This window comes from Melanotaenia boesemani, chromosome 12 (assembly GCF_017639745.1).
Source record: "Melanotaenia boesemani isolate fMelBoe1 chromosome 12, fMelBoe1.pri, whole genome shotgun sequence".
In the NCBI taxonomy this organism is placed as follows: domain Eukaryota; kingdom Metazoa; phylum Chordata; class Actinopteri; order Atheriniformes; family Melanotaeniidae; genus Melanotaenia; species Melanotaenia boesemani.
Window position 1 is genome coordinate 13417349 of NC_055693.1, and position 20850 is coordinate 13438198.

At 38.0% G+C, this 20850-nt stretch overlaps 2 protein-coding genes across 2 annotated transcripts; one reads left to right on the forward strand and one right to left on the reverse strand.

The window, feature by feature from the left end:
* Positions 1-324: 324 nt before the first annotated feature.
* Positions 325-11696, forward strand: slc9a2 (solute carrier family 9 member 2). The gene is made up of 13 exons (XM_042002549.1): positions 325-816; positions 971-1185; positions 1283-1531; positions 3549-3799; positions 3874-4091; positions 4337-4536; positions 5290-5379; positions 5462-5532; positions 6628-6795; positions 6898-7003; positions 8486-8602; positions 9468-9555; positions 9997-11696. Exons 1-13 carry the CDS (start codon positions 555-557, stop codon positions 10464-10466), a joined length of 2505 nt encoding a protein of 834 aa, XP_041858483.1. The 5' UTR covers positions 325-554; the 3' UTR covers positions 10467-11696.
* A 69-nt stretch (positions 11697-11765) lies between these two features.
* On the reverse strand, positions 11766-20507 carry mfsd9 (major facilitator superfamily domain containing 9). The gene is made up of 6 exons (XM_042002550.1): positions 20205-20507; positions 18594-18681; positions 16338-16381; positions 15419-15548; positions 13213-13422; positions 11766-13139 (listed from the first exon to the last, which is right to left on the reverse strand). Exons 1-6 carry the CDS (start codon positions 20289-20291, stop codon positions 12289-12291), a joined length of 1410 nt encoding a protein of 469 aa, XP_041858484.1. The 5' UTR covers positions 20292-20507; the 3' UTR covers positions 11766-12288.
* Between the last annotated feature and the right edge of the window lie 343 nt (positions 20508-20850).

Sequence of the window (20850 nt, forward strand, 5' to 3'; positions counted from 1 at the left end):
TGATACTTCATGGCTTTCAGTTTTTGTTTCATGTCTCATGTGATGAAAACTGTGTCTCTGAGGAGACGTTCAAGCAGGAAAATAAGTCAAATATTTTTTAACCATCCCGATGTGTGCTTTGGATTTGATGCTGAAAACAGACACAATGAGTGATTCTAACTGATTTTAAGATATCCGGTGACACCGAAACTCCTTTGGTGGCATCTGAAAGGCACAGAAGTGCCACCTTTCTTTGGTGATACCCAATCACAGCAGGGCTCGTGACCGCGCCCTGTCACTATCGGATCTCGTGGATAAGTAAACTACAGGTGCGCTGTTCCGAAGTTTAAAACAGAGTCAGCAGCTCGGGACACCTTTTCCCGACACCACTGGCGGATAATTCAGTGACAAGCTGGATTGAGAATATGCGAAGAAATTAAAATAGTCAACTTTGAAGCTGAGGACTCTTTTAGATTTGATTTTCTCTTGTTAAACAGGATGGATTTGTTTTAACCAACTGTATCCCAACGACGTAGATATTTACAGATCAGGGAATTAAATTTTTTCGTAATACAATGGATTTAAGCTTCAACAGACGAGCCGTTGTGTTTTTCATTGTTTGCTCATTTTTAAGTGTTCGCCATGGCTGCAGAGGAGAAGTTCCACCTAAACCCACCCACAGTGCAACGATTTTTGCTCCTGTTAAGCCTGATGGCCCCCAAGCTTATCCTGAACCCGAAAAAGAAAATTTACCCGTGTTTACAAGGAATTACCCCAGAATACAAATACCTTTTGAGATTACTTTGTGGATGCTGCTGGCTTCATTTGCAAAAATTGGTAAGTAAGGGGTAACAATCTAAATATGTGGATAAGCATCCAAATCTTGGCTAGTTTTGTCAGAAAGGAAGGAATCCCATCATCCCATCCCTTCCTTGAAGGCGTACAGTGCCTATTTCTCATCTCCCCTTTTAACGTTTCTTTCTTTTCTCAGGTTTCCATGTGTACCACAAGATCACAGTATGGGTGCCAGAGTCGTGCCTTCTCATAAGCATTGGGCTGATTGTGGGTGGCATAATGCACTCAGTTAATGAGGAACCCCCTGCTGCACTCACCAGCAACGTATTCTTCCTTTACATGTTACCCCCAATTGTCTTAGACTCAGGCTACTTCATGCCCACAAGGCCTTTCTTTGAGAATATTGGCACAGTACGTAACACAACTGTCACTATTTCTCTAAACAGATAAAACTTCCTGTATTTATGCAAATAATCAAATGGGGAAAAATGTCTTCCTGTGTGTCCAGCTGTTGTGGTTTGCAGTGGTGGGGACCCTGTGGAACAGCATTGGCATCGGCATGTCCCTCTTTGCCATATGCCAGATCGAGGCTTTCGGTGTGCAGGACATCAGCCTCCAGGAGAGCCTGCTGTTTGCCTCCATCATCTCGGCTGTGGACCCCGTAGCTGTGCTTGCTGTGTTTGAAGATGTTTCTGTGAACGAGCAGCTCTACATGGTGATTTTTGGAGAATGCCTCTTTAATGATGCTGTCACTGTGGTGAGTTGACTCTGGCAGAGCCTTTCAGTTTTTTTTTTTTTTTTTACAATGAATTTGTGAGGGTTAAAGTAACTTTTAGACATGCTCACAATTGGAGTGCCATACTCTTCAGGTGAGACCTACTGAAACAGCCTCTGGGCTGTTATTTGTTATGAAAATATAAGGTGGAAAGAGAAAAGTGCAACTGCAAACTGTTGTGTTGATCATCTTGGCCAAAAGGCCTATACAGTATAGGGCTTTTAACAGACTTCAAAATTTACTGATCACTCTCAAAACCACAGTTAAATTTAGGTGTAAGTTTTTTTGCATAATATTTTAAGATATTTTTTATGTTAATGACCCCTCCTACATTTTAAAGCTCCGTTTGAAGACTGCTAACACATGTAACAGCAGATCTGCTGTTGTGTTGTGTGAAGCTTTTCCATTCTTATGTTCTTAAAATGTTCAGCTCATGTTTCATAAGCTTTTGTATAATTTGTTTTTGTTTTGTTTGTCTTTTGGTTTAGTGGGCATGTATGGCAACCTAATGTCTCTGGGAGAAACGTCTTTGCGTTGGCAAGATTTGTGGGTTGGATAAAAGTCTTAAAAATAAAAAACAGATGTTACAGATATGAAACAAATATGTTCACAGCATGACTCATTCAGAGCCTCTCTGCTCAGATGCTGCCCAACCGGTTTCTCCAACCGGTCACAGTTACATGTTAGTTACATGTCAGTTTGGTTATGTGGGAGGAGTCAGCTTGCAATCATCATTGTCTGGTATTTTAGTAAAGTCAAATTTCCCCTCTACTTCTCTTCATATTGCTTTCAGACACTTTAACCCATCAGCTTACATGAACCAGCTTTATGTTTTTCACATGGTAGAACTGTAGCAAGAAGTAAAAACAAACATTTACTCAAGAGGCAAGAAAAGCCCAAGAATGGCTGCACAGACAGAAGCCTTTACAAAATTTAATATTTGTACTTCCGGCTCACAAGCGATGTCACTAGTGGTGTAAAAGGTTAAATAAGTTCTACCATAACTGTGACAAGTTTGATCTTACTGTTTATGATGGCCTGATTGCTGACAGTCAAGCTTTTCTCCCTTTACTGTGAGAGTGAGCTGGTTGACCATTATGAGTGTAAGTTTTCAAGTAGTTCTATTTTCATCGGGCTGTTGACCTTTTTACGTTGCTTCACAAATCCCTCCTAGAAGGTTCATTTTAAACAATGCTTAGAAATACTCTTCAAAAGGTGCATCGCGTCAAAATGGCTCAAAGAACAGAAGTAACAAGAAAACTGTAAAAAACTATATGACATGCAAATACATACAAATCTGAGATAGTTTAGCTTTTAGGAAAGATGAAGTGACTTTTTCTTAAACAGCTAAGTCCTCCATTGTTTAGTGAAAGCAAGAAAGTAAAAGTTAGTCAGAAGTCAGACAGGACTGTGTGTTTGGAGACTAATTTTAGGTGCAGATTTGTTAGATTTCTGGTCTTTAGAGCAGAAAAATGTATGTGAGATTCACCTAGAAAAAAATGTTACTGCAAAGATTCATAGTAAGGAAATTTGTAACCAATTGTGTGTCTGAAGAAGTTTTTGGTTAATTGAGTGCAAAGTTATTGGCATTATTTTATGAATTATCTTGATTATATTTATTTGTTTTTAATGGAATTTATTAATGAAAATATTTAATATCCAGGTGAATGTTATTTATTCTATGCATCATATCCAGACTTTTCTTTAGTCTTTCATATAATGCCCAATCATTGATTTTATTTTTAAAAAGCATAAATATGCTCCTTGTTGACATCATCAGTTGTATATGCAGGATACAGCCCTCTTTTATATCCTAATTTCATGGTTCATTCAAGGAGTTTGGAAAAATTGGGTTATCACGTTGCAAACAGTGCAGAGTACAAATTTCTGTATCTCATTCAGTGTCATTGGAGTCTACAGCACACGACTCCACCTATAACTTCCTATGTGGACTGTTATATACGTATTTAAAAAGAAAAAATCATGTGCTTGTTTTCAGGTGCTGTACAACATGTTCAGCTTTGTGGCGGAGATGCCAGTTGTGCACCCTGAGGATGTGTTCTTGGGAGTGGCAAGGTTCTTTTTGGTGGGTCTTGGTGGGATGGGCTTTGGCATCTTGTTCGGGTTTGTGGCCGCCTTCACAACAAGATTCACCTCCAAGGTCCGAGAAATTGAACCGCTCTTCATTTTCATGTACAGCTACCTGGCATACCTGGTGGCTGAGCTTTTTGCCATCTCATCCATCATGGCGTGAGTAGATATAACAATGTCTGAACTAATGGAGTAGCAGACAGTTTGACTGAAGTGTTTGTGTGTTCCTGCAGCATTGTAACCTGTGCCCTCACCATGAAGTACTATGTAGAGGAAAATGTTTCCCAGCGTTCCTGCACAACCATCCGACATGTGATCAAGATGCTGGGCTCCATCTCTGAGACCCTCATCTTCTTCTTTCTGGGCGTTGTTACCATAACAACAGAGCATGAGTGGAACTGGGGCTATATCCTCTTCACACTGCTGTTTGCTTTAGTATGGAGAGGTTTGGGTAAGAATAAGGCAGAGGGGTATGTTAGGGTCATGTTAGAGCTATTTTTTTTTTATTTGATTCTTGTGTAGTTGCAGGATTAGTTACTTTGTGGAGTTAACTGCTAGAAGTAGTTGAGCTAAAGCTTAAAGCAGCTCAGAAGTATTTCTTCTGCTTCATATTCACTTCCTGAGAAGGGGCATAAATTGTAACTTTATATTTGCTAGCAGTACAACTTCTAATGTCTTTCTATCCTACTTTTCCAGGTGTTTTAGTGTTGACTCAGATCATTAATCCTTTCCGCACCATCCCCTTCAACATGAAAGATCAGTTTGGTCTGGCCTATGGAGGTTTGCGAGGTGCCATTTCATTCGCTTTGGCCTTCACACTTCCTGATACCATTAACCGCAAGACGCTCTTCGTCACTGCCACCATTGCCATCATTCTTTTCACCGTCTTCCTTCAGGTAAGAAATGATTTATATCGTTTTATTTGAATGGTTGCTTGAAAAGTTTGGTCAATATTTATTTAATTTGATTTGACTAATTTAATGGCCTGTGTTATAGGAGTAAAGCTCTATGGAGTTTAGAAACCGACCATATTGGTGTATTGATGTTCTTGTTGTACAGATTTAGGTCTTGAACAAAACAGGGCAGTGACTTAATGCCAATAAAGCTTTTTTTTTTAATGTTTGCTTGTGGATTATTGTGTTTCAAATTAGACCACAAATGTTGTTTTTTTGCATCCTGATTATTAAAAAGCACCTCCTGCTCACAAAGATATTATTCTAATTTTGAGGCCAAAATTGTTCAGTTTTCAGGTTTATTTCCAGGTTTCAACTAAAATAATCCAACATAAATCATTTGGTATTTCTTGTAAAAAAAAAACAAAAAAAACAAACACACAAAAAAAACACTTCTGTGATTTAAATTAACTCAAAATAGTGCATGAGGACTCTCTGATTGCCTCCTGGATGAATATCACACACCTTTCTGAAAATCTGTCAGCAACTGGTGGTTGTTGACTGACAGGAGCCAACTATGTTGCTTCTTTTGGGAATATTTTCCTTTTATTAGTATGATTACATGGCAATGTTTAGTAAAATGAAAACCACTTGTCTTGTAAGCTCTGAGGTTAATATGTTCCTCAAGTAACAGATCCTCATAGTTAAGGATTTAATATATGCTTTATTAATTTTTTGTTTTGCACTTCTCTACAGGGCATCAGCATACGACCCCTGATTGAGTTTATAAATGTCCGCAGAACCAACCGCAACCTTGAAACCATCAATGTAGAGATTCACTGCAGGGTATGACACAGACTGCTGTACAGTGCATGTAGTGGACTGTTTCTGCACACACAGGTGCTGATAACTCTCACTTTGCTCTCAGCTCATGGAGCATACCATGGCAGGCATAGAGGATCTCTGTGGACAGTGGAGTCACTTCTACTGGAAGGACAAGTAAGATTTTTTTTGTTGGTCTTATTCTGCTTTTAAAAAAGGCTATTTGGTAAAAACAAAACAAACAAAAAAAAAAAAAACCAGATGTTTCTTATCAGCCACCGTGTGCTGCCAGCTCACTAGTGAGTGACTCATACTAACTCAACCAAAGATAAAGACCTGCAGCAGAACTAGAGGAGACGTTGTGGTTTTAGTTTACCTGCCCTTTATTTCTGTCTTTGAGGTTTTTAACACAACTGTCACAGAGCTGAAAACAATCAGTCTATCCTCCACAGCTATCCTGGTTCACAATTTTAAAAAGAGCAACCTTTTCTGCTGCAGGAAATGTTTAATGAATTCTTCATTTTTGCACACAAAGCTCAGAAACAGCACATTTTGTAATTGTCTCTTAATTCAATTCATCTTTATTTCTCCCTTTATCTCTCCTCCCTCTTTCTTCTCTTCCTCTTGGTTTTGTTGGCACTCCTCTTGCCAGTCTTGTATGACAGGTTCTCCAAGTGTGTACCTGTAGGTCTTATGTTTGATTTGACCTGCCAAAACATGCTTCTAACATGACAGTGACATACAAAACTCCCAGGAAGTTTGTTTGCTCTGGAACTAGTCTTTAAGGGTTTTTTAAGTGTGTTCATAAGCATATTTTTCCTTTTAATTTATCAGTTTACTCTAAATCCTCAGTTTTTATGCCATAAAGCAGGAAATTGCCTTGAACTGACAAACACCCGAACAGTTTCATTATTATTTTCTGGACATAGATATGCAGGGAAGCAAAACAGAATCATCTGTTAAGAGAAAAGATGTGACATTAAAAAAAAAGCATTTTAGTTTGACAGTATGAGTTATTGAAAATGTGAAAACCTTGAATTTCTTTATTTGTGGCCAGTCTCTTGTTGAATCATCTGAAAATAAATCAGATAGGGGATATGTGCTAGTGCTGTTGAGAAAAACCAAGATATTACTATTATTTGCCTTTGTTTTGAATAGCATCAAACCTGATTATTACTGGCTAGTTCAAATCCAACTTTTGCAGAAGACTCTTTGCAGACATGTTTCACCTACACTTAGTCTGAATCGGTGTAACCTTCCTCCCAATTTTAGGTTCATAAAGTTCAACAATCGAATCCTGCGTAGGATCTTCATCCGAGACAGTAGGGCTGAGTCCAGTATTGTGGCTTTGTACAAGAAGCTGGAGCTTCAGAATGCCATGGAGATCCTGGACACGGTGTCTGGAGACATCAGCGCTGCTCCGTCCATCATCTCTCTCCAGTATGAAACACTGATCGCAGCTCACGTGGCCTCCTTATTGTCTCCTCAAAACAACAGCAGAGTAACTGATGACATTATCTCAATATCTGTTTTGGCTTGTAGTGAGGAAAAGAAAGCTCCTGCTTTACAGAAGAAAAAGTTCTTGGCTGCTGACCTGAGGAACATGCACAACATCCTGTCCAAGAACATGTACAAGATCAGGGAACGGGTGAGATGACGGGTCATCTTAGAAGATGTATCTGTGCTCTTACTATTCAGCTCCACTCAGTTTTCTCTCTTTAATATTTCTTTATCACACAACAATGGTGAAAAATAACCACATTTTTGTTCAAGTACTTCTGTACAGCATCTGTTTTCAATTTACTGATTCCTTTTACTTCTCTACATTTCAAAGGGAAAACATTGTATTTTAATGGCACTACATACAGTAGTCTGTAAATGTTTGGAGCAACACTTTATATATTTAGAAAACAGGAAATATGTACAGTAAACTACTAAAACATGAGCAAACATGAATGATAACTCAATCTATAAGGCAAAAGCAGAATTTTATAAGAAACTTGAAAGTCATTATTTGGCATGAATGTCTTTATTCTTGAATGCAATCAAAGTTTTCAGGAGCAGTTCTCCGGGTTTTGTGCTGCTGTGGAAGTAGTAAAAAAAACGTGCTAATTATATTTTTTATTATGTAAATAAAAACCATCATATATTTAGCAGGCATTTGAGAGTTGACTACGACTACCACTTGCTCATATTGTAAGAACAATTAATAGATTCCACCTGTTTTTATACATTCACATCCTAAATGAGGCTCTAATAAACATTGAGCACAGTGAAAAATCAGCTTCTGTTTGCCTGGAGGGTTTTTTTTTTTTATTGTAACTTGACACAAGAGAAATAGATTTGTCATAAATATTGAGCGGTGCATTCTTCAGGAGGGATAACCCCAAACACTGAAACTCAGTGTTGTTTTGCATAGCCACAGACTGTGGCTGGCGGTACTTTTCCATTAGTAACAAGGCATCACCCTTTCAATGAGCTTTCAGAGACACTTTGATGTTTAGGCACTTCCTGCTTGTGTTTATATTAGCATGAGCTTATTAAAAATCAAAGCAGTTAATGAGCAAAACTTATTAAAATCATTACTTAAGTCATCACCACTAACAACAATAAGCTTTATGGGTTAAAGTATTTAACATTAGACTAAATGAAAAAGCTAATATTACTACAGCATTGACCTCATGCAGAATAATTCAGTAGGATTTTGTTGTTTTGACTCCTCTCTTCAGAACATCGGCAACCTTTTTAGGAGTTTGATTGATAGCTATGTTTGATTTGCTGTAAGTAATCAATGCAGTAGAGAGACTGGGTGGGTTTACTGCATGTATGAAGTTCAGGTGGCAGCTAAGTACAAACAAACTTTCGTCCTTGTTGCTCAGACAGGTGTGGTCAGTTTTGGTTGAGTAATCTGAGCTTTAAAGAATGTTGTCTCCTCTCAAGGCACTTTAGTAGACTATTTCTCTGACCCTTGGTTGCTGCTAGTAACTGTGAGTAGTGCAGATATTAAAGCTTTAGTACTGATTACTACAGACATTATAGTTAAAATGGTGGAAATTCCACCTGCAATCTTAAACAGTACATTAGCAGATGCTTAATACTGAATGTTGTACCTTTTTGCTTTTATATTTAGACGGTGGCGTACACAAGAAAGCATGCCCTGCCCAATGACAGCCAAAACAGAGAGATTCTGATCAGACGCCATGCCAGCATTCGTCGAAGCCTCCGACCTGGGAGCTTTCAGTCATCTGTAAGCTTTTCTTTTAAATTCAGTTAAGTCCTTAAGAAACAGTGGTGCATGAAAATGTATGCATTAATATGATTACAGCATGAACAGATTCTTAGACAAACTGAAAAATCTGACTGAGGGAAGCAAATTAAACTTAATTATATGCCTCATTTATTTAAAGAAGGAAACACTGTAAGACAAATTTATGTAAGCATTTGTTTTTGTATGTTGTGACCTCTTGCTCAAGAATAATTGAAACTAAACAGGTTTGGATAATTCAGGTCCTCACAAACATTTTTATTATATTGGAGTCAGAGCCTTTAGTTCTTCAGTGGATCTTATAAGGATCTTAACCTGAAAATGTGCTGCTTAGAATTTAAACCAGAAAGTTTTTTGTGTCATCTATACACAAATAATTTTTTTCAACAGTCTTCTGGCTTATCCATGTCACCTGTACTTTACTGTAGATGAACAGCATTGGTCTTTTTGGAGAGCCGTGTCTTTCTTGAAATCCTTTCACACTTTTTTTTGTTCATTGTTTACCTGATAGGCTTTGGAAAATTAAAGCCAGTATGAAAGAGATCCATATGGTCACTCGGAAGAATTTGACACGATACACTTTCAAAAACCTTTTGTAAAAATAGAGCTTTATTTCTGGTAAAAATAAATATTTTTTAAACAGATACTAAATTTATTGAAATTTATCAGCCTATCAAATGAATGTTAAATTTTAATGTTTTAGGCAGAAATATAGGTAGTGTTTATGGGTATACCGGCTTCTCAGCACCACTGTATATTTTCAGATTTGGAAATATTGTGGGTAAGTAGTTAAATTTAGAAACCTTGAGATGCATGTTAAATATCTTTATATTATTATTATTCTTAGATCGTGCCCAAGTCACAAAAGTATTTCTCACTTCCTCCTGAGGGACGTTTGGATTCAAAATTTCCCCCTGCAAGGCTGAGCTTCACAGGTAGGCTCCTAAAAATCCTCCTTAACCTTCTCCACTTTTTTTCCACATGAATTACAAGCTTGGGAAAAACATCTTACAGTAAGTAAACATTGGAGTTAGTATGCTAATATTTGTTGATGGACTTTAAATGTTTTGTCCATCGTTGTTTCTTTAAAATTCATCTTGATGCATTTGGCATCAACAGAAAAGTTTTGAATCAAGAGGAAATTTAAAACAATGTGTGTTTTTATAATGTTGCACAGCATAAGTTTATAATGACCGCTGTAACTTTTATCACCCATCTTATCATTTTAAAGTTGAATTCTACCCACATTTACGTCTTGATTTATTTAAATGACTTTATTTATTTATGTGCAGTGGTATTAAATATAACCTGTGTGGGAGCGCGAGCCAGCTTCTGAAATCACTTTTAATATGTTTCTATTTTAATCCCCCCTTCAGATGACCAGGAAACCATGTCAGAGGTTTCTTACCCCTTCCAACGCTCTCGATTCAATCGGCCCAAACGCTCCTCCTCTGGAGCCATGATGCCAATGCGTAGGCTTGACACCCTAAAAGAAGTACCCTCTGTTGACGTTCTTAATGAAGCCAAGACAGGAAGTGGCGGTGCAGGCCATGGCATGGCACGAAAAAACCCCTCCTACAGCAATTCCCTTGTACCTGCTGCTCATCGTCCTTTCAGACCCTCTGTTGATGATAACGACTCAGAAGACTGTAGAAACCAACACTATGAGGCAGAAGAGGAGGAGGAGGAGCAGCAGCCACTTCAGCCTTCATCTCCACCTCCAGCCTGGGTAGTTGGACCCACAGACAACGCACCTCAAAACCCTTTACTTAGGAGGCCGCAGTGGAGCAAGAAGTGGAAAAAAAATCCACGGGCTTTCAACAGCAGCTGGACAACCACAAACTGAGTCTTAGGTTGTCAAGCAGCAGAAAGTGTCTGGTTATTCGACTTAAAGGCCAGATGAATAAACAGAGAAGTCTGTCTGTTTCTTTCTAGACATGAGCTGCCATTCATAACGAACACAATACCTCATAGTCGTGAGGAGTCGTGCAGATGAGCTGCCCATGAACGACAGTGAAGGTACTGTATGTGAAATGTCAGCACTAGGTCACTCTTCCAATTTTAAATGTGTAGAGATTTCAACTATTTGAATTAATATGTGTTTTAAAACTTCGTTTTTTATCTTCACTTAGGATTTCTTGACTGTTTTAAACTTGTGTCAATTAAACTATTTATTGAGTCCATGTGCAAATTTTTTTAATGGTCAAAATATAGTCTGTTTGTAAAAGTTCCAGGAAGATGAGGGAACAACCTTTGTTTATACACCATTTAAGTAAAATATGCTTTTGCTGTACTAGTGTATTGGAATTTGAAGAGTACACAAGAGGAAAAAAACAACCTGGAAGAAAAAAAATTTGGACACCTCAAGGGTTTAGAGTTTAGATTAACTTTTACAGAACAAGATGATTCTCAGACATTAATTGGTTTTTAGGTTTTTGGCTTGTTCAGTGTCCTTAGTAAAAAAAAAAAGCAAAGTAATGAAAACTTTTAAAGCCTTATGAATTTTCACATCTTGTCAATAGCATTGCAGTCCTCTAGGCAGCTGCCAAATGCTCCCAAGTTCAATTAATTTATGTCCACAAAGCAAGAGAACAGCTAAAAGAAGATGGGGAACTTAGTTTTCAGTTAACATCAGATCTGAAAAGTCTACCAGAAAGGTAAATTAAAACTCCTCACTGACTGAAAATGAATTTTATTAAGATTCATCACACTCAGATGAAAACCTGCATCAATACGTAATTCAGGATTAGGAGTTTAGAAACCAACAGCTAAATAAATCTGGTGCACTTTGGAAACAAGTTATGAGTTATTCTTGGAGATTTTTTTGTTTTGTATTATTCAGGTCTTTACTTAATCTTTCAGTAAGGTCTTTAAATACATCTGTAAAAGAGCCAATGCTCCAAAACACTTTAAAATAAAACATCGATTCACCTTAATAAATTGCATCTTTATGTATGCATTTGAACATCTCATAAATAAATTCAAAGAGTCAAAAATCAGACTTAGCCCACTTACCACCAGAGGAACCATTTCCTATACAGTGTATTAAAATAAGATGTAGCATTGAGGTAAAATTAATAAAAACCAAATTAGATGCACAAAAATTAACAGAAAAATTTTTCATGTGCAGGTAGAGCATTTTTTCCAGATATTGTCTTTATACTATTACCATAATCTTATCATCTTCCTCTTCTTGCATTTTGTTAAATCAGTAGTTATTTCAGCTTGGACTGTATCATTAACTGACTTCGGTAACTTTGTGGGAACTGAATTATGTAGTGCTTACAGAATTGCATTAAAATCTGTGCATTTTTGCACTCTCAAACAGTATGTGCCAAGACAAAGTCCATGCTTTATGATTCTATCTGGTCAAACCTCAGCATATTTATAAGCACAATCATGCTTGCAGCCTTATTCTTATGTCAGTGATGCACTTAATTTTCTATTTCCACTGTCCCTGAGAGAAGGCCTGCAGTGCTGGTAGTGAACTATTTTCACTGTGGTCGCATTCAGATGCAGCCATGCTAAAAAAAAAAAAAGTGTGAACACTGTTCATTCTTTGAGTCTGCCGTTCATCACAGCTGCCTCCTGCAAATAAGAGCACTTCTCTGATCTGTGGGTTTGCATTGATTTTCAACACTTCTAAATCCACTCAGCTGCTGAGAGTTTCAGAATTTGGCTGCTTTAGTCACCCCTCTTCTGCCCCATTTGGGGATTCTGATGAGGAGTAAACCTACAGCTGCCATAGCCAGTACCACACCTAAACTGGGAGGACCGCAAGGGCTGAACTCCTGAGCCAGACCAGAGAGGAGTGGGGCCAAGACTCGACCTACAGCTGTGACGGACTGCCCTGCTCCAATCAGAGTCCCACTGGCCTGGACCCCTCCCCTCTGCAGCTCCAAGTCTGTGATACAAGTCCGTCCAATAGTGGTGGAAATGGCAAAGAAGGTGGAGGTGAGCAGCACCTGCCACACGCTTGGTGCAGCAGCGTAGAGGAAAATAAGTAAGCAGGTGAGCACCGTGGAATGAAGCAGTAGAGCAGGCATGTCGTTTCTATAGAGCTGGGTGACTGGCCCCACCAAAAAACCAGCCAAGGCCCCTAAGGTGCTGCTGTAGCTGATCAGATAACCTGTTGTCTTTGGTTTGAGTGAGAAACGCTCCTCCATGGCCAGAGAGAAGTTACTGTAGTAGAGCATGATGGCTATGGCCATCAGAAGACGGACAAGAAAGAGGTCCCACATGTCGGATGAGGCCACCATGTGGATTTTTGAGCCCACCGAGGACAGCTGTTTCCATGCAGGCTGGAGCAGAGACACCTCCCTCCACCTGAGATGATGCTTCCCAGGAGAACCTGGTTCAGTCTCTGCTGTTGACACCGGGCGGTGGCTATTTACATGGGAACCATTGTGCACAGACTTGCTACAATAGTTATTATGACAACTTTCACTTGTATTGTTGCTGCAGTTAGTTTCACTACGTTCTGCTAGTGTTTCACTCCATGGCAGCATCCATACCAGCCCTGAAAAGGTAAACATCAAATATCAGAAATTTAAAAAGTTGTTATTAAATCAATTTCTCTCCATTTGACTCACCAGCATTAATAAGGAAGATGGCTGCACAAGTAAAGGAGGAGGTGTAAAAGCCTCCTTCGTGCTCAGTGAGGTAGCCACCCACCACAGGACCCAGAATGAATCCAACGCTGGAAGCTGCATTAAAGTGTCCCATCACCAGAGGGCGCTCTGATTCTGACACCAGGTCAGACAGCAAAGCTCTGCAGATAGATAGGGAGTGCTTGAAGAGCCCTGTAAAAGAAAATACATTTAGAATAAACTACAATCACTGTTTTTCTTACACTTTGGTCCTGCTTCAAAAAAAAAAAAAAAAAAAGTGAAGGTGTTATTACCACACCGGTAACATGACAGTGACTTTCTTGTTTTCGTTTTAACAGCGATGAATTATCTATTGACACAATATCTTGTAGCTCGTTTTCCTAGAGTAATCAAAGGCTTTTGATACTGTAGATGATCCCATATGGATATTTTAACAAATAATAATCAATGCATAACTTTTAGAACACTGTACACTGCCTGGAGAATGATCCAGATAAGCAGATTTCAGAGCCTAGCCTAAAAGTTATCATTTTTAGACTCCTTCATGAATAGAAAGATGTCTCTGAGCGATCAGTCCTGAGTGCACTCAATTTCATCCTACAGTGAATATTAATAGTCTTGATCAAATATTCCAAACAAAACATTCCCAGTTTCATGTGGATGATAACTTGATTGACTGCTTTGCATTAACACCAAATCAGACTGCTTTGGCTGATGCTAGCTTTAAATTCAGTTCACACACAGAGCATGATTTAAACTACTGTCATTTTAATGTTGACAAAACACTTTTTAGGATCACATGATTGGATGAAATGAAATTAATAAAATTAAATTTAATTGTTTCAGTGTTGGAGTATTTTTTTTTTATCAAATAAAAACGTTAATAATTAATTAGAAGAAGAAAATGTTGCTTTGTTCTGGAAGGTGATGGGTGCTGGCAGGAACGATCTCTGGTTCCTTTCTGTCTTGTTTTGGAGTTGAAGAAGTCTCTGACTGAACATACTTTGTTGTTTCTTCACTGTGTTGTGTGGAAGATGTGAGGAATATTCCACTGTTTTCAGCAGCATTCTTTTCTAGACAATCAGCTCTAGCAGATCCAGAGTTATCCCCAGCACATAACCAGCTTGTTTGGTCTCTTTAAGTCTCTGGCTCTGGTGCTGCTGCCCTGGAAGATGCTGCAAAGCTAATTGCACTTTTCAAAACTGATTTATAAAAGATATGCAACATCTTGGTGCAGACATTGAATGATCTCAGCTTCCTTAAGAAGTAGAGTCTGCTTTGTACTTTCTTGTAGATGCCTCTGTGTTGCATTTCCAGTACAGTCTGTTGTCTAGTTGATCTCTGAGGTACCTGTATTCCTCTACCACCACCATCTCTCGCAAACAAGCCCTGACTTAATCAATGCTTTCTTTATAAATCAAAGTCAGATTTCTACCCAGAGCCTTAAGTACAGGCTTATTCTTACTTATGGGGGTACCATTAAACCATGTTACCCTTTGATTTGCATCCTTTAAAAAGTATGTACAGTTTTTGATTCCATTTCCAAGATTAAACTAATCTTTCTGTCTAAAACATCAGTACATAACTGGAAGAAAAGAAAAAAAAGTTTTTCCACACCATCTACAACATACCCATTGGTACAGCTCAGTCTGCTTGGAATATTATTGGATTGGTCTTGGTAAAAGTTTCAATTCAATATAGGGTAAAATGATTAACCAATTATTTTCTTCTGCTTTTCTAAACATTTTGCACAGTATCCTCACTTTTTAATAAATGGAGTTGCATAAGTTGTTGATCAGTTTACAAATAAAAAGAAAGATTAATCCATTTTAGTTTGGAGAATTTAGACTGTTGAGCTAATAAGGTCAACAAACAATTCAATGTACGAAGATTAAATGAATGACAATCAAAAGGATGAAAACCAGAAAAGGACATAAATTCTGTGTCCTTATCTGTATGTCCTGAAGTCATCATAACTCTGAAATCAAAACAGTCTAAGTCCAGTAAACATGACTAATTTTGTGACACAAACAAAACAAACAAACAAACAAACTTTTGATTGGTACTGTACTTGTTGTTATTTAGGGTTGATATATGGTGAATTCCTTTAAGAGATGGGTTTACTCTGCATAAATATGTCTGCGACCAAAGGAAACCTTTATAATGTTTGTGCTTTCTTACAACATACCCACTGGCATCCGTGCAAGGACAAACAAAGCAATGCTGGTGGACATCCCCAGGAGGCCGTAGCCTAGAGCACTCAGCAGTAGACTGGTCAACAGAGAGTACCGCCGTCCCACAACGTCGCTCCAGCTGCCCTGCCAATCACATAAAGATGATGAATTCTAACAGACACAAACAAAAAAGTAGAAGCCTGGTGATGCTATGAAAATATGTGTGTAGTAGTCTCACCGATCACATAACTTAAACAAATGAAGCAAAAATCCCAAAAACCTGAATTATCTCTCTACAGTACGAAGTAGATCTGACTTCTCTCTCTCTCTCTCTCTCTCACACACACACACACACTAATCTGATGAAATAATGAAATTAGGACCAATTGAGTTTGCTGTGTTCTGGATGTAGACTTGTGGGATTACCATAGTGACCCAGCTGTTCACATATCCCTACATTTATCAGGATTCAGCTGGTCTGCATAAAGGAACCAACAGATGACTCCTTATGTGTTTAATTTGTCGCATGACCCCAGAGAATTAAACCAATTTTAAGAGCTCTGGGCGGCAGAAAAGATGCGCTGAGAGTCTAAGTTCAGATGCCACAATGATTGTCGAGCGGTGTCTGATTCTTCATCGATTTCTATACTGATAAAATAAAATCTCCCCAGTGTTCGGTTAGGGATGGCAACAAAGGGTAAAAAATCCATTTCTGTGTAAAATAAGTGTTTTTGAGCCTGACTGTGCGTTTGGAAGTGTGCACACTGAATGCATTGTGAGACCACAATCATCCAAAAACAGCCAGTGTTTATTGTTTTCATGAAATACCAGCGATGACAAGGAATGCAACCATTCTGGCCATAAGTGTGAGCATGTGTTGTTGAACAGGAAACACTGGATAGGGGGTAAGAAAGAAACAAAGTCAATACTTACAACTACTGTGCTTGAGAAAAGCTGCAAGATCCCATATGTGGACCCTGCAACAATTTAATAAATGTTTTAATTCATATTTGAAATATAAAGCTTAATAAGCCAAATGCTAAGGATACTGATAAAAATATTAACCAAAAATCTCTATAGCACAAGATTAAGTAAAAAATAGTAAATATTTATTACATACAAACATACATACATGATATATTTTTGTTATTTTACAGGCAAGACATTTAAATTTACACTTCCCTCAATGATCTACAGTAAAAAAAAAAAAAAAAACATAATCACATAATGAAATCAGGGTTTGTTATTCCAATTATTTTTGACACTAATAAAAAGGAAAAAAAAAAGGAATATATCACTTTGGCATAAGTATTCAGGCCCTCTGCAATGACGTGAAACTTACCTTGGGTACCTTTCATTTGTCCTGAACAGCTTTGAAATGTGTCTAAATGTTGACTGATGTCCACTTTTGGCAGATTCAGCGAATTAGAGAGCAAATGTCAATATGAAGCCACACAGCTGCTAAGTTACATCAGAGCAGATCAAGCTGATCTTTTCGGAACTGAAGGAACCATTTTAAAGAAACTGTACAGGGGCAAAGATACAGAGAAGGGCCACAATAAAGTTTCTGCTCTGTTTGATGTTTCCAAGACCACATAAGAGTTGATAATTCTTAAATGGAATAAGTATGAAGCAAGCAGGACTCCTCAAAAAGCTGGCTGGTCAGCTGAACCAAGCAACGGTTTGTTAAGAGAGGTGACTGGATGGTCACTCTGGCCAAGCTTCTGAGATGCTGAAGTTAGAGAAACTTCCAGATAAGTCAAAAACATTGCAGCACACCATCACTTGAGGCTTTGTTGCTAGTTGGAAGCCTCTGCTCAGTCAAAGACACATGAGTGTCTCCTTTTATAAAACAACATTTAACAATTTGACGAAATAATCTACAAACTCTAAGGCTGACAAATGAAGCAAATGCTGAAATGCCAAAAAGTTCTTCTAATAAGAACTTAAAACTGGCTCCAAAACCAAATCAATCCTCAAAGACCTGTGTGTCAAATTCTCAACTTTATGGTAGAAACATGCACATTTGCATCCTGGAACAAAAAGTGGTTTATATTTCTGAAGCTGAGACATAAAATTCTCTCTCACTTTTATTGTATTTTATTTTACGTATAAAAACTAAACTGTTTAAGTTAAAATGAAAAATTGAGCATGCTAGTGTCTGTAACATGTTATAGGAATGTTTTTTTAGCAGCAGAAACCATGTTCGGGGTGGAATAAAAGCTACACCAAAGAAAGTGCAGATTTACAGTATCCTTTTTAAACCTGTTCCAGAGTGCTGCTCACAACCTTGTGGGCTAAAGGTTTATCTTCCAAAAGCATATAGCAAAGGCAAAACTGAACTGGCTTGAAGGTATCTTTCACTTTCTGCTTTCATTTGTGCACAAGGCCTGTGAGACATAAATTTAATTATCTACACTGCTCTGTGAGGGTCCACCAGGCACCTCTGCAGCTGAAAGCATACAGTCCAACTTTGAACTGACTACACATAAACCTGGACATCATACCAGACTATGATAAGGAGCATAAGAACGACATGGGCACATGTGCTGAGGAGTGACTCTGCAGAAGAATAGCTGTTACCCAAACCTCTACAGTGTTCTGTAGACTGATTACATGCCCATGCATAAGAAGCTTCGGTGCAGCTGACCCAAAACATAGCGGGAGAGTCCCAAGCAATTTGTATACAGAGACACAGCTTTTGGGATAACACCATAAATATGGTAATTTGATTAGAACCCTGCTGAGCCTCTCCTCAAAGACCTGAAAATGGCAGTGGAGCTCTGGTCCTTATCTAAGAGGAAGAATGGCAAATGAATAAAATAAAAAGCCCAATTCCAGATTAACATTGTTTGTTATCTGATATCTAGGAAGATGGATATCCAAAGGTACTTCAATCAAGTCACTACTTGAGTCAAGGGCCTGATTACTTTAATGCATGTGACATATTACTTTTCCTGTTTCAATAAATAACAAAAAAAAAAAAAAAAAAATCTGAAGCAGCTGTTTTCATTTTGCCATTTTATGTAGACTGAATACATAGTTGTTATTATTATTTGAATCTGTGGTTATGCACAGCTTGCTGCCTAATTAAAGTGACACATCAACTTTGTCACACTGCAGGCTGACTCTGCAGTACATCAGTTACATGGCCTAAATACATTACTATATAGCATGGACAGAACTTACCCACAATGCCAGCCACAGTGGGACTTGCTCCAAGAGCCTTCACATGATGGCTCAGCAGTGGGAGGATCATGCTCACCCCAAACAAGTCCTAAAGAAAACAATGGAAGTGAATGAGAGGCAGGAATCCAGAGGACTCTATCATACCAGAGACCTGAACAGCAGAACCTTGTTCTTAAAAGCAGTTTTACAAAACTCTGAGTCTAATCCTGAACTCTTACTAGTTAGTTGCATCATCTCTAAGTCTGTTTGCAAGTAATAAAATAATTTAATAATATTACTTGCCATGGCGACAGAGAAATCAAGAATTCAACTTCCATTTTACCCATGTACTTGGAGACATGGGTGTGTCAGATGTATGCTTCAGGCTCTGAAGGGGTTCGAAGCATCAGTTACCATGGTGACCGATGCTAAGAAACACCTTAATCAAACAAAAAATATGAAGCCAGTGTCCAGAATGCGGTACAGACAGTTTGAGGATTAATTCAGAGCCACAAAAAGTCATGTCTCATCCTGTTTATCTGCATAGCTGAGATCAGAGCAGCTTTTGCCAAAGACTTAATTGAAGACACACAGCATCTCATACAATGTTCTAACGCAATCCATTACAGAAATTCCTTAACCTTTGGGAACATTACTGTATCAGCAGGTTCTGCCTTTTCCCTGTGCCAAAAATCTAAGTTCTCTGAATTCTTTTAGTCACCTTTAATTTAATGATTGAACCATTGCAGTAAGTTCCCAGAAGAATGACTTCAAGTCAGTCTTTGCTTTTCAACATCAATAAAAAGACTTAGGTTTGGTTGTATATGTTATTAGCACTTCTAGAAATAGGTTTAAGAATGTCCTAGAATTCAAGGAAGTACCAATGAACTTCAGCATGTCAACTATGAGCAGTGACAGTTAAGAGGCAACCCTCAGTACTCATCAGCCTTGTTCTGTGACATTTTTAAATTTCTCAGTGACTTTATATATTTGTTGCATGTATTATTTACTTGTAAGTGAGCTATCTACAAAACAGAGTTCCAAATACAGCTGATTTATACCAATGCTATTAGTCATAGACTCAGACTTTACACTAGCTCAATACTTTGTACATGTATATGCAGTTGCCCATACTTTTTACATTTGGCAGTGACATTTTCATAATCTAAAAGAATAGCAAAATACTGATTAATATGTTATGTTTACCTGTCACAGTTTTAGGATTCCAAATATACAAACATGCTGCAGAGGTTAATACCTGTTTGCATGTAAGTATGACAGATATCAGAGAATAGTATGAAAGTATTATTTAAGATAAATATTGACATTTATTTTACAAACCCTGAAGATAAAAATTTGGATGTTTTAAAGAATATTCTCATATATCATTCATTTGGACTTTATTGCCATTTCAACACTTTCTTAGTCTAGATCAACAGTATACACATTGAAATCAGCCAATAACTTCAGTTTTTAAACATAATTCCAATTTTCTAAATGATCCCTGAAGCTGATCTGACTGACATTCGTATGTTTACATCATACCTGAGTTATGAAAGCATTACGAGGCTACCCGACTCTTCACCTCTTACCCAGACACCTGAAACGAGCAACTCTCAGTTCCTCACTCACCATGAAGCCCACCACGTAGATACATCGGATAATTCTCCTCCGTCCTCTTAGTTTCAGGAATAAAGTGCTACATTTCTGGTTGTTCATCCTCCCGCAGTGACAGCTCGGCTACAGCCAAAGCGGAAGCGCTCATCCGGCTCGCTGGTATCCAAACAGAGCACACGTCCCTGAGCCGGTGTGGTGGTCCATTGAGTAAGGGTAGACGACAAACGGCCAGATTTGATTTGTAAGTAAAAACAACCCGTTTTTAAAACTAATGAGCTAGACAGAAATAATTTATATTTGTTTAACGAGATAATGTTGACTGCCTCTGCTCTGTTGATTAATCTTGACTTGAACAGTCGCCGTACCTGCCGTGACCCCCCCACACCACCCCCTCGATGACTCCTCTGATGGTTTCGTCTACTAACGTCACAGATTTTTCCCTTTAAATCCTGGGACATTTTATTTAGTTTATTTGTTTATTAATATTATTATAATTATTATGGTTATTATTGTGTTTAGTTTTTTTAAAGTATGATTTAACTGACTTTTTAATTTTTAATTTTAAGTAGATTTTGGTTTTATGCATTAATTGCCCTGCAGTTTACAATAATATTGTACCATTGTTACGAACAAACATTATTCTTAATACAACGAATTTATT

Bases quoted from the DNA above. Each gene is read 5' to 3' on its own strand.
- slc9a2 (XM_042002549.1), top strand. From the start codon at position 555: ATGGATTTAAGCTTCAACAGACGAGCCGTTGTGTTTTTCATTGTTTGC. The intron at 4,537-5,289 runs GTAAGAAATGAT...ACTTCTCTACAG, and splicing joins TTTTCACCGTCTTCCTTCAG to GGCATCAGCATACGACCCCT. The intron at 8,603-9,467 runs GTAAGCTTTTCT...TATTATTCTTAG, and splicing joins CTGGGAGCTTTCAGTCATCT to ATCGTGCCCAAGTCACAAAA.
- mfsd9 (XM_042002550.1), bottom strand. From the start codon at position 20,291: ATGAACAACCAGAAATGTAGCACTTTATTCCTGAAACTAAGAGGACGG. The intron at 18,682-20,204 runs GTGAGTGAGGAA...TGTTTTCTTTAG, and splicing joins TCTACGTGGTGGGCTTCATG to GACTTGTTTGGGGTGAGCAT. The intron at 15,549-16,337 runs GTAAGTATTGAC...TGTGATTGGCAG, and splicing joins TTTTCTCAAGCACAGTAGTT to GGCAGCTGGAGCGACGTTGT.